Below are 12,995 nucleotides of genomic sequence, written 5' to 3' on the forward strand. Positions count from 1 at the left end.
AGGTGAACATACTATCTGAACAGATGGTATAGGGCCGTGGGAATTCGTCGGGTTGGGTGACTACATACATGACTGCTGACAGTTCAGCATGCTGGCCGCTCATGATGGTTGGGAGTTTTATGGCCCTGGCAATGCCTGCCTGGGGATCATAAATCCCGCACCCTGTGAGCCTTTCCCCCGCCACCACTGTGCTGGTCCCGTCAACATAGATCTCCCGGCCGTGGGAGTGGATTCCTGCCCGGAGCCCTATATCCACGTCCCAGACCCCCTCAACAGAGCAACAGTGGGCTTTCCCGGGGTACAGCATGTTGGCTGTCAGTCGAGGCTCACGCATCCCTTTTACTTTCAAATCCATCTGTGAGAGCAGGAGGGTCCAGCGAGCAATGTGTGCGCTGCTCACTTGTCCCATCCTTATCTCCCATCTAGCAGTATCTGAGTGGGGGTGTGATGAGTGAGGAGGGTGATTGGGGACACTCCTGTAAAAACCTGTGACTGCTTCACAGCCCAGTGGGTGGCCAGCAGATGCCTTTCACAGTTTGAGTAACCCCTCTCAACCTCAGTGAGGACCCTGGAGGAGTAGACCACCGGCCTCAGCTGGCCGTGCCGCTGTTGCATCAGCACACCACTTAATCTATCCCCGCTGGCTGCTACCTCCAGGAAAAATTCCTCGCCCTCATCTACTGCTCCCAGGGCCGGAGCTTTTTGCTGGTCTCCCTTGCGGCGGGTAAACGGTGCATCACAGTCCTCATCCCACTCCCACTCCACGCCTTTGCGCAGGAGCCGGAGTAGGGGGGCTGCAATGGCTGCGTAATCTTCAATGAAGTCCCTGCAGTAACTGGTCAGACCCAGGAACGACCTCACACCTGTAACTGTAGTCGGAGTCAGTAACTCCTGAACTGCCCTCCTCTTAGCCTCATCAATGACTCTCTCCCCTGCCCGCACAGTCAGCCCCAGGAATTTTACCTCTGTCTGGCCAATCTGTGCCTTCTTAGGGTTTACTTTAAAACCCTCCTCGTGCAGCAGTCCCAACAGCTCTGCCAGCAGGGGACCGTGCTCTTCCTCCGAATCGGAGAATAGAAGGAGGCCGTCCACATACTGGACTAGCTGTCTGGGTCTGCTGAACTCTTTCAGGCAGTTGGCCACACACTGATAAAAAATGCTCGGGCTGTTGTGGAATCCCTGGGGAAGACAGTTCCAGGTATACTGCTGTCCTTTGAATGTAAAGGCCAATTTGTACTGGTCCTCCCGCTGCAGCAGGGATGGCTGTGACTAGGTCAGCTTCGGCTGCCACTGTGGGCACACAGGTAGGGATATTTTTATTGAGGACTCGGTAGTCCACTGTGGCCCTCCAAGAATTGTCCGGTTTCCTAACCGGCCAAAGTGGAGAGTTCACATGTGTGGCTATTGGTCTCAACATTCCCTGTCTGACTAGAGATCCCAATGCGACCTCTAGGTCTGCCTCAGCCTCCCTGGGAAAATTATACTGCTTCTGGGGCTTAGACATGGGGTCCCCATATACTCTGACCTCGACCCCATTTACCCGTCCACAGTCGTGCTTATGCCTGGCAAATGCCGCCAGGTTGGCCCGCACAAAAGCCTGATCGATCATCGGGGTGTCGTCTACCAGAGCGCCGAGATCATATCCCTCCTTCGGCTTTACAGTGCAGTGGGAACCCTTCCCCTGCTTCCCCTAGATGACTGCTGTACCTTCCCCCTCCCCGGTGTCAGTTGTGCCCCACAGACAGTGGTTCCTCAGGTCAACCAGAATTTTCTGGCCACTGAGGAAATCTGCCCCAAGGATGCCTTTACCCACTCCCTCCCACGGCAGAAGGACACACCTCCACATGGTGTGGAGGGTGCCTATGTGTATCGGCAGTGGTTTGGAGAAGAAGCCCTCTGGTTAGGCAGTAGGGGATCCTACTGGATAGGGGTGAGGTGGTCGGGTCGTCTACATGAACCAGGGTGCACGAGGCCCCTGTGTCCAGATACTCCCCCCGGACCCCCTCAACCCCCATCATGGCACGTGGTCTGCTCCACGCATCATAGGTGACCGGGCAGAGGTACACGGGTTCCTCGGGGTCTAGTCATTGGGGAGTGTTGGTCTGGGCCTGAGGGACTTCGCCCCCGGTCATGGCTGTGACCTTCCCACTCTGGATAAAGAGTGCCTGCAGAGCCGTGAGGAGACCTTCGAGTGGGCACAGCTGGCTTGGGAGGGCTTGCGGCCGTGGGGACTGGGGCTGAGGTTGGGGCCTGTGGAGCTCTCTTTTCCTGCCTCGGAGCCCGGCATTCCCTCCTCATGTGCCCTGTCTTCCCACACCCGAAGCAAACCATCTCTCTGCCTGCCTGCCAATTCCCTCCTTGCCTCCACTCTTTCATCAGAGCCAGGGCGGATATCGCCTGATTCTGTCATTGCGAAAAGAGAGGGTCAGCTGCCTCAGCACCATCTCCTCTGTGGCTTGGGGGGGTCTCTGAAATCGAACCACAGGTTGCCCTGGGCACGCAACTCCGGGAGGCTGTTTGCCACCAGTGCACGCAGCCAGCGACCACGTCGGTGTGCATCCAGCTGGATTCGGTCCAAATTCCCCCCACTGGCTTCCTCATACACTGGCCACAGTCGATCAGCGAACGCCTGGGGGGGTCTCCCCGGGTCTCTGGAGAGTGGCCTGTACCCGGTCGAACGGACAGCCGCCGTTCAACCCCATGGCCTCCAGGATATCCTCCTGGAGAGCGGCCACTGTTCGCTGACCCCTCTTGCTCTCAGCAGAGAGAGCCTGACACAGGGCTGGGTCCATTGAGAACAGGAGCAGTTTGCTCCGTTCGGCCTCATCGCAGTCATTTATGTCTCCTACCTGCTCTACTTCCATAAAGTGGACAGAGGGGCCTCCTTTTCGGGTAAGTTTATTCACATGGGCCACCATCTGCCGCAGCTGGGTCACACTGTGGGGAACCACATCCTGGTTCTGTAGGGGACCCTCAGCCTGACCCACTGCGGGTGGTCCGAATCTACTCTGCCTGATGGGGCACATTGGGGCTGGTCCCGGAGGTTTAGCTTCCAGCATTTCACCCTGCCTCTCCTCCGGGATCCCCAATGGGGCTGTGGGAGAGGGCCTGTAGGATTCTTCCTTCCTATCCTCCTCCCCACAGCCTGTTTCACTATGCTCCCCCTTCCGCATCTCGGCTGAGCTGATAAGGCACACCACTCCTTTACTGGGTGCCTTGCTTTCAGCCCAGCCAAGGGCTTTTGCCTCAGCTAGGGTCAGAGCTTTGGTGTCGGGCCGGGTGCGATTCGAGTCTCGGACACTTCCAGAGCTTTTGCTCCGGCTAGAACAAGGGCTGCTTTGGCTTCAGCCAGAGCCAGGGTGAGCCGATCAATTTGTTCCTGAAAGGAACGATGACCTGCCTCTGCCCTGTTGTGGCATGCCTGAAGCGCAACCTGTAGCTGGAGACTCTTACCCTCTCCCAACCTTCCCTGGTTCTGAGCCTGGGCAAGCTCCTCCTGCAGTCCCCTGACGTAACCTTTTCCCTCAGTTACCTGGGACTGAAGGTACTCCCTGTGGTTGCGATAGCTTTCTCCATCCCTCTCTCGTTCCTGTCTCTCCCACTTTAAATCCTGATCCAGCTTTTCCCTTTCTTTGCTGGTCTTTACTAGCTACTCTCTCTGCTCAGTTAACTCTGTCTGCAGGACGTCTACCTGCCTGTCCAAGATCTATATTTGCTTCCGAAAGCAAATCAGCCACACTGCCTTTTCCACTGATCTTTTATGATCTTTACTCTGGGTCCACCTGGCTGCTGCGTCCTCAGGCCGTTCAGCCTCCAGCAGCGCCTGCACCCACTTCCTTGAGCAGTTTATCCTTGCTGTTACATACCTAGCAATCCTACCCTCCATTTTATACTCCTCTCCACCAAGGCTGACTGTCTCTTCACCCTCACTCAACGCACGTCCCTTCGTGGTCGCCATTGTCAGGGGAGCTTGGGGTGTGGGTTCGAATCCACACTCCCCTGAGGTTCTGTACGTGCGATCTATGAGGATGGGTGAGTAATGAGGCACCAGACACAGTGGGTAAGAGTGCAAAATGGCTAATGTTGTTTATTTAGAATAGTAAACACAAAGATAGAGGGCGTAGGAAGAGGCCATAAATGGCAGTAATGGCACAATCTCACTCAACGACATGAAAAATTCTTGCAACAGGGAAGGAGAAGATAAGAGGTTGAAACATTCCACTCACACACAACCCCACCTCCCACACCCACCCTTCTCACCAACTCCTATCCTAAATTGAGTCTGTGAGGGGGTTTGGGCTACACTCACAATCCTATCAACTCCGGGGCTCTGGGGGCCCTTATTTCAGCGCGGGGTCCCTCTGGGGTGGGTTTTACGTTGTTGGTCGGTTCGGTTTTTCTCCTCGATGTTGCGTCGGTTTCTTCTATTTGCCTCTCGGTTGGCTCCTAAACAAAAAGCTGCTGGAGTTAAGCACACCCTCCCCAGAGCGAGAGCCCTGTGAAGAGCTGACTCAACTCCCCTTTAACTCAACTCAACTACAACGAAAACTGACTCCCACCTTCTTAACTCAACTCTACAACTCAATGCAAAAGCTGACTCCAACCTCAAAAACCCTCCTTGTGTGTTTTTGCAGCCTTTTCTTATAGTCCGTTCATCTTCACGCCAAAACTGCATGCCATTGTCTTGGGTCTTCCTTGAATAAAAAAAGGGTGTGAATGGCAGTTCGATGTGTATCGATCTGTCTGGAGTGGGAGATTAGCCACACCTCCTGTATCCTGTCGCTCGCTGATGGGGTGAATGAAGATGATTGTTCACTATCTCGACAGAGGTGCCACTCTGTCTGGGCTGGCCAAAGTGATTGCATCAGACCTGTGGGCCTTTGTTTAATTATTCAAACTGATACCCTTTGTGTTACCTTGTGTATTACTGAGGAGATTTTGCCTGGACATGTTGCCTCTTCTGTGAGGGTTTTACATGAAAAGCTGGAGAAATGTCCTTTTTAAAATATAAAGTTGCCTTGTATCCATTTTCCTGGAAGAACTGAATGTACATTCTTCCCCCTTACGGTAGCTGGCTCATCCCCCGTCCGGTTCCGTGCCCCTGCAACACTGTCTGTTACTGTACAGGGTGGCCAGAGTCCCATCATCCTCCGCGGTTTACAGGCTGTTGGCTGCAGTTGGTCCTTTTAAACATGGCATCTTCCCATTCTCCCTGCCACATGTCTCCGTGGTTGGTTTTGCAGAACCTTACATTGCCTGACTCCAGACCTGATCGGAAAGCTTTCAGTTTCCCACCCGTTGATTAGAACTGTGCTTCTGATGTCTGTGTAGAGCAGTTGGATCCAATTGCGGATACCCTCCCCAAACCCCATCTTGGAGAGCACGTCCATCAGGTACGTGTGCGATATACTGTCCAAGGCCTTCTCCTGGTCCAAGCTGATTAAACAGGTGTCCGCCCTCCTATCCCGCATGTAGGCAATCGTATCCCTGAATAGCGCGAGGCTATCAGAGATCTTCCTGCCAGGGACAGCGCAGATCTGGTCCGGGTGGATCACCAGCTCCAGAGCAGACTTGACCCTGTTTGCGATGACCTTCGACAGGATCTTGTAGTCCACATTGAGCAGCAAAATGGGCCGCTAGTTTTTGATTTCCTCCCTCTCCCCCTTCTGCTTGTTGATGAGGGTGATGATGCCTTTCCTCATCGATTCTGACATACTGCCGGCCAGAAACATACCCCCGTACACTTCCAGCAGGTCTGGGCCCATCCAGTCCCACAGAGCCGAATACAACTCGACCGGCAAGCTGTCGCTCCCGGGAGTTTTACTCATTGCGAGGGACCGGACGGCCTTTGTCAGCTCGACCAGAGTTAGCGGGTGGTCCAGACTCTCCCGCTAGCTGTCGTCTAAGACCTTCCGAATGTCCAGTGTCTCTACAGTCCATAAGAGTCTGTGTGACAAAAGCCAGTTCCATCTTTTGTATCTAACAAGCCTTTGAACTCTTATTCTTTGCATTTAGACAATCATGACTAACTGCTTTCTGAATCGTTTAACATACAGACTATTATTCCCACCGGAACAAGGTACTCAAATACTTAACATTGCTTGATTAACCTACAGTTGTCATTAAATAGTAACAAAGGTACAATCAAATACATAACATACAGAGTCATTTCCTCGCATAGTAACAAAGTTACACTCAAATGCGTAACATACAGACATCATCGAATCATGAATTTCCATTATTCTCACCGTAACAGGGTACTCAAATATTTAACATCCAGACAATGACCAGTTACTCATTTCACTGGCTGGAAGGCATCACATTGTCTAATGGTCTCTCTTCGATCCAAACTTCCAATTTTCCTGTTTTCTTGATCCAAACTTTAGATCGCAAAGAGTTCAGAAATACGGGACTGTGCTCCCATAGGGTGCAGTTGAGTATTGATTATAGTTTTGGGCCAGGAATCCAGAGGTCATGAATTCAAGATCCCAGCATGGCAGATTGCAAAATTCAGTTCAATAAATCTGTTAATATGTAAGCCATGAAAGCTGTGGGATCATCACAAAAACCCAACTAGTTCAGAGAAGGGAACCTACCACCCATACCCAGTCTGCCCTATGCGCAACTTCAGTACCAGACCGTGTGGCTGACTCTTAATGGCCGAGCAAGCCACGCACCTGTTTAAAAAAGCAAATGACTACCCAATCACCACGTGACTAGTTGATGAGCAGTACATGCAGCCTTGCTAGCATCGCCCACATCCTGAGATCACATTTTCTTTTAAAAAGAGCCGACCTGCAATGGAGGCTGCCTGCCTCGAGAGGCGAACCTTGGAGAAAACAAGATCAGTTTTCCTAGCAAAAGGTTACAGTAAATTTAAATTGAATTGTGTACCAGCAAAAGTTTCATAAAATCAAAGAATGATACAGAAAGAAAAAGACTTGGATTTATATAGCGCCTTTCACGACCACGGGACGTCTCAAAGCGCTTTACAGCCAATGAAGTACTTTTGGAGTGTAGTCACTGTTGTAGTGTGGGGTATGTGGTAGCCAATTTGCACACAGCAAGCTCCCACAAACAGCAATGTGATCATGACCAGATACATTTTTTTATTATATTGATTGAAGGATAAATATTGGCCAGGACACCTGTTCCTCTTCGAAATAGTGTCATGGGATCTTTTACATCCACCTGTGAGAGCAAGCAGGGCCTCAGTTTAATGTCTCATCTGGAGGACGGCATCTCTGACAGTGCAGCAGTCCCTCAACACTGCACTGGATTATCAGCCTAGACTTTTGTGTTCAAGTCCCTGGAGTGGGAACCCACAACCTTCTGACTCAGAGGCGAGTGTGCTACCCACTGAGCCACAGCTGACACAGCACAGAAGGTGGTCATTTGGCCCATCTTGCCTGTACCGGCTCTTTGAAAGAGCTATCCAATTATTCCCACGCCTCTGCTCTTTACATGTATTTTTGGCGAGGTGTGAACCAAATTACATCCAGCAGACACAATACATCTTCAGGATCAACCCATCTAAAAGGTGCCCATTTATTTCATTGTTTAAAACCTAATGCTGACTTGGCATCAATTATTAAATCCTTCACATATCAATGTCATCATCATCATAGGCAGTCCCTCGGCATCGAGGAGGACTTGCTTCCACTCCCAAAGTGAGTTCTTTGATGGCTGAACAGTCCTATACGAGAGCCACAGACCCTGTTACAGGTGGGACAGACATTCGTCGAGGGAAGGGGTCGGTGGGTTGCCGCGCGCTCCTTCCGCTGCCTGCGCTTGGCCTCTTCGTGCTCTTTCTGTTGAGACTTGAAAAGCTCAACGCCCTCCAGGATGGACTTTCTCCACCTTGGGCAGTTTGCGGCCAGGGTCTCCCAGGTGTCAGTGGTGATGTCGCACAGGGAGGCTTTGAGGGTGTCCTTATAACGTTTCCGCTGTCCTCCTTTGGCTCGTTTACCATGAAGGAGCTCCGCATAAAGCATTTGCTTCGGGAGTCTCGTATCTGGCATGCGTACTACATGGCCTGCCCAGCGAAGCGGATCGAGTGTGGTCAGTGCTTCAATCCTGGGGATGTTAGCCTGGAATGAATTACTCTGTCAATGATCATTTGAGTGTAGATTGCATTGCTGAACAGATGATTAAACAGGCTGCAATAAATGACTGCAAAATCTCTTTTTTTAAATTAAAAAAAAATCTGCTGTTTATAGAAATTTTTACCCAAGCACATAATTTCTCCTCAAACAAGCTGTAGGGTTCGTCGGGATTGAGCTGTACAAGTGCCCGAGATGGAAATAGAAAATGCTGGCAATCCACAGCAAATCCATCAGCGTCTGGAAAGGGAAACACAAATTAGCATTTTGTGCACAGGCTCTCGAGAACAGAGGTTTTAATGCTTTTATCCCTGATTTCCAGCATTTGAAGTGTTTTTTGTTTTTTATTTGTACGAGTGCCATTGTGCTTTTCCCGCAACCTGTGAAACAGCGTCAGTGTGGAATTATTCGTGGATCGTTTATTTTCCTCCTAATTGAATACTTCAAGGGAATATATAATTAACCGTGTTTTTAACCTCGAGTTCTCTCTTTGTATTCAGGCATGGAAAATGTAGTTCTCAGAAGCTTGATATGACAGGACCGGGTTTCCTTGGCAAAGTTACCTATTATTTCACAGCTTTCTCTCCAAGCTTCAAAAATCCAACACTGAAGGTCATGAATGCAGTTGTTGTTCAATAGATGAGATTTGGAAATGTCAAGGCAAATGGTGAATAACAGCTTTCCGAGCAATGAGAGTGCAGAATGAGAGCGGGGGCAGCTCTGGCAGGGCCTTAACTAAAAGAGGACACACATTAGGACCGGCAATTCTTCAAAGAAATAAATCAGTAATTTTTTTTGATGGGTGTTAAGGACTGAGAGTTCTGTATCCCACATCGGGTAACTCGCTCATGTTGTTATCTGTGACGTCAACTCAGCCAGCCAGCTCACACCTACCGCAGTTCACCCAGCAACCAACCTACAGCCGGCCGCCACCTGCTGCAGGGGTTACTTGGGTTCCCCGGGTCGTGGGAGAGGTAACAATGCGACCCTCACCCGGAATGAAGGCAGGATTGGGAGAGGCTGCGTCAGAGCCCAAGGACAGCTGGCAGGAGTGTAAGAAATGGGAGAGTCGGCACCGCGAGACACGCAATCGGATTTTACCATACACCTCGCAGTTAATGCAGAACTCTCACCAAGAGTTGGAGACTTTTGCACAGAGGTTTATTGTAAACGCTGACTATTTCTCACCTGACACTCTCATTTCTCCTGCTTCCAATTCTGTGGCAGGGACAAGTTCTGTGGTGGAGAACAACTTTTATGCCAATTTCTGCAGAATCACAGAGCATTGAGCCCCTGATTTTTTTATTTTTTTACATAAAAGATTTTTCGTGTTTAGATGTGATAAAGTACTATATAAATCAAATATTAGCTCAGTTTTAGACTGGGGTTATTAGGACAGTTATGGAAAGGTTATTTAATTAATGAGAAAGGGCATCATTCCTGATTTAATCCATTTAATAGTTTTCTGATGTCAAATTCTAAATTGTGAACTCCCTCTTGAATACTGAATTTCATAATTTAGGGCATGTGTTGTTTCCATAAGAACATAAGAATTAGAAGCAAGAGTAGGCTATTTGGCCCCTCGAGCCTGCTCGGCCATTTAATAAGATCATGGCTGATCAGAAGCCATGATCTTTAAATGCACCGTTACCTTTTAAATTCTTGGTTAGCTGGTCACCTGACTGAATATCGCTCATTGATAAAAGTCTGGTTTGCTTTTCAGGGAGCTCAGTACTAAAACCTGAATTGTGGCTGAATGTGTAGAACATTGTTATACGCCACTATCAGTAAGGCAAGTGACTCAGCATCTCAGCTGACAGTTGTTGGGGAAATGGAGAAACTCCTGGGCAATCGCAAAGGATATTCTCCTGGCAGCTGCACGCCAATCCCCATCAGATATGTCACTTACCGACAACGTCCGTTTTAATCAGGAGCTTGCTTTAAGGTGTTTGGTGTTCTGTCTATATCCACCTGCCTAACCATGCAGGGGGTTTCCAGCTGGTTACTATAAACATAAGAACATAAGAAATAGCAACAGGAGTAGGCCATGTGGCCCCTCGAGCCTGCTCGGCCATTCAATATCATGGCTGATCTGATCATGGACTCGGCTCCACTTCCGCGCTCGCTCCCCATAACCCCTTATCATTTAAGAAACTGTGTATTTCTGTCTTAAATTTATTCAATGTCCCAGCTTCCACAGCTCTCTGAGGCAGCGAATTCCACAGATTTACAACCCTCTGAGAGAAGAAATTTCTCCATCCCAGTTTTAAATGGGCGGCCCCTTATTCTAAGACCATGCCCTCTAGTTCTAGTCTACCGTATCAGTGGAAACATCCTTTCTGCATCCACCTTGTCAAACCCCCTCATAATCTTATATGTTTCGATAAGATCACACCTCATTCTTCTGAACTCCAATGAGTAGAGGCCCAACCTACTCAACCTTTCCTCATAAGTAAACCCCCCTCATCCCCGGGATCAACCTAGTGAACTGCCTCCAAAGCAAGTATATCCTTTTGTAAATATGGAAACCAAAACTGCACGCATTACTCCAGGTGTGGCCTCACCAAAACCTTGTATAGCTATAGCAAGACTTCCTCTGCTTTTATACTCCATCCCCTTTGCAATAAAGGCCAAGATTCCATTGGCCTTCCTGATCACTTGCTTGTACCTGGATACTAACTTTTTGTGTTTCATGTACAATTAGCCCCCAGGTCCAGCTGTACTGCAGCACTTTGCAATCTTTCTCCATTTAAATAATAACTTGCTCTTTGATTTTTTTTCTGCCAAAGTGCATGACCTTACACTTTCCAACATTATACTCCATCTGCCAAATTTTTTCCCATTCACTTAGCCTGACTATGTCCTTTTGCAGAGTTTTTGTGTCCTACTCACACACTGCTTTTTCTCCCATCTTTGTATCCTCAGCAAACTTGGCTACGTTACACTCAGTCCCTTCTTCCAATTCGTTAATATAGATTGTAAATAGTTGGGGTCCCAGCACTGATCCCTGCGGCACCCCACTAGTTACTGGTTGCCAACCAGTGAATGAACCATTTATCCCAACTCTCTCTGTTTTCTGTTCGTTAGCCAATCCTCTATCCATGCTAATATATTACTCCCAACCCTGTGAACTTTTATCTTGTGCAGTAACCTTTTATGTGGCACCTTGTCAAATGCCTTCTGGAAGTCCAAATACACCACACCCACTGGTTCATCTTAGCCAGCATTTGCTCCCAACCACTAAATAGTGCTTTAATTGACTAGTTTTAAACCATGCTAGTGAGCAGGATGCATGCTGACTATAAGACTAGTTGTTCGAGTAACCAGGTGGGCTCAGTGTTGACAGAAGCGGGGCATGGGGAGTAAATCCATACTGTAATACACGGGGTGTCAATCTGTACAGTAATACACAGGGTGTCAATCTGTACAGTAATACACGAGGTGTCAATCTGTACAGTTAAACACGAGGTGTCAACCTGTACTGTAATACACGGGGTGTCAATCTGTACTGTAATACACGAGGTGTCAATCCATACTGTAATGCACGGGGTGTCAATATGTACTGTAATACACGGGGTGTCAATCTGAGCTGTAATACACGGGCTGTCAATATGTACTGTAATACAGGAAGTGTCAATCCGTACTGTAATACACGGGGTGTCAATATGTACTGTAATACAGGAGGTGTCAACCCGTACTGTAATACAAGAGGTGTCAATCCGTACTGCAATACAAGAGGTGTCAATCCGTACTGTAATACGCGGGGTGCCAATCCGTACTGTGATATATATGGGGTGTCAATCCGTACTATAATGCACGGGTGTTAATCCATACGTAATACCTATGCAGCTTCAATATTTATTAAAACTTTTGATCTGTGTGTCTGCAGGTGGACGATGGCACCAAGGATGTAATTTTGGGTTCCTTAATTGCTTTGCTAATGGAAGAAGGTGAGGACTGGAAGCAGGTAGAAATTCCCACTCAAACAAGTGCTCCATCACCCACTCAGCCTGTACCTGCACCGAAGGAACCATCAGCAGCTCACGTACCTGTCTCCAGCAAAGTACAACATTCAGCTGGCAAAGGAGAGTAAGTATGCAGAAACTGAGACTACTACCATTGTGTATCTCGTACAGTATGTTGGAGGAAGTCTTGTGTAAAACTAAATAAAATTGCTGTCATCTCAGTAGGTTATTGAGAATATTTTGAAAGGTCTATTCAGCGCCTTTCACAACCTCAACATTCCCAAAGCTTTCACAGTAAATGATGTACTATTGAAGTGTGGTCACTGTGGTAATGTAGGAAATGCAGCAAATTGTGCACAGCAAGCTCTCATTAATAGGAATGTGATAATGACCAGTTCATCTGTTTTAGTGATGTTTAGGTGAGGGTTAAATATTGGCCAGGACACTGGTGAGAACTCCCCTGCTCCTCTTCGAAATAGTGCCCTTGGACATTTTACATCCACCCGAGAGGGCAGACAGATCCTCAGTTTAACATCTCATCCGAAAGATGGCCCCTCCGACAGTGTAGCACTCCCTCAGCACTGCACTGGCGTGTCAGTCTGGATTATCTAATTTTTTTTTTCTCTTTCTCCGTTTTTCTTAATAGTGCCCGTTTAAGCCCAGCTGCCCGCCAGATCTTGGGAACACACGGGCTTGACCCAAGCAGCACTGCCCCCACCGGACCACGAGGCATCTTCACAAAAGAGTAAGTGGGAATATAATCATGGGTGGAAAACTGTTCAGATCAAGTTGTGTGCTGTTCGTAACATGGCTATGCATATGCAAATTGCTGAACAATCAGGCAATGTTGTCGTGAACGGTATATTGTGATGAATAGAGGGAGACATTTGAACACGTAATGACGTGTGATTTTAGATATTTAAAAGCT

At 48.6% G+C, this 12,995-nt stretch overlaps 1 protein-coding gene across 2 annotated transcripts in view; it reads left to right on the forward strand.

The window, feature by feature from the left end:
- Positions 1 to 12,995, forward strand: part of pdhx (pyruvate dehydrogenase complex component X) — a 513,740-nt gene that overhangs the window by 127,043 nt on the left and 373,702 nt on the right. For both annotated transcript variants that reach the window (XM_070899330.1, XM_070899329.1), the window contains exons 4-5: positions 11,992 to 12,191; positions 12,714 to 12,812. In XM_070899330.1, coding sequence (XP_070755431.1) covers positions 11,992 to 12,191; positions 12,714 to 12,812 — 299 coding nt within the window. The remainder of the gene's footprint in view (positions 1 to 11,991; positions 12,192 to 12,713; positions 12,813 to 12,995) is intronic.

This window comes from Pristiophorus japonicus, chromosome 14 (assembly GCF_044704955.1).
Source record: "Pristiophorus japonicus isolate sPriJap1 chromosome 14, sPriJap1.hap1, whole genome shotgun sequence".
Taxonomy (NCBI): Eukaryota; Metazoa; Chordata; class Chondrichthyes; family Pristiophoridae; genus Pristiophorus; species Pristiophorus japonicus.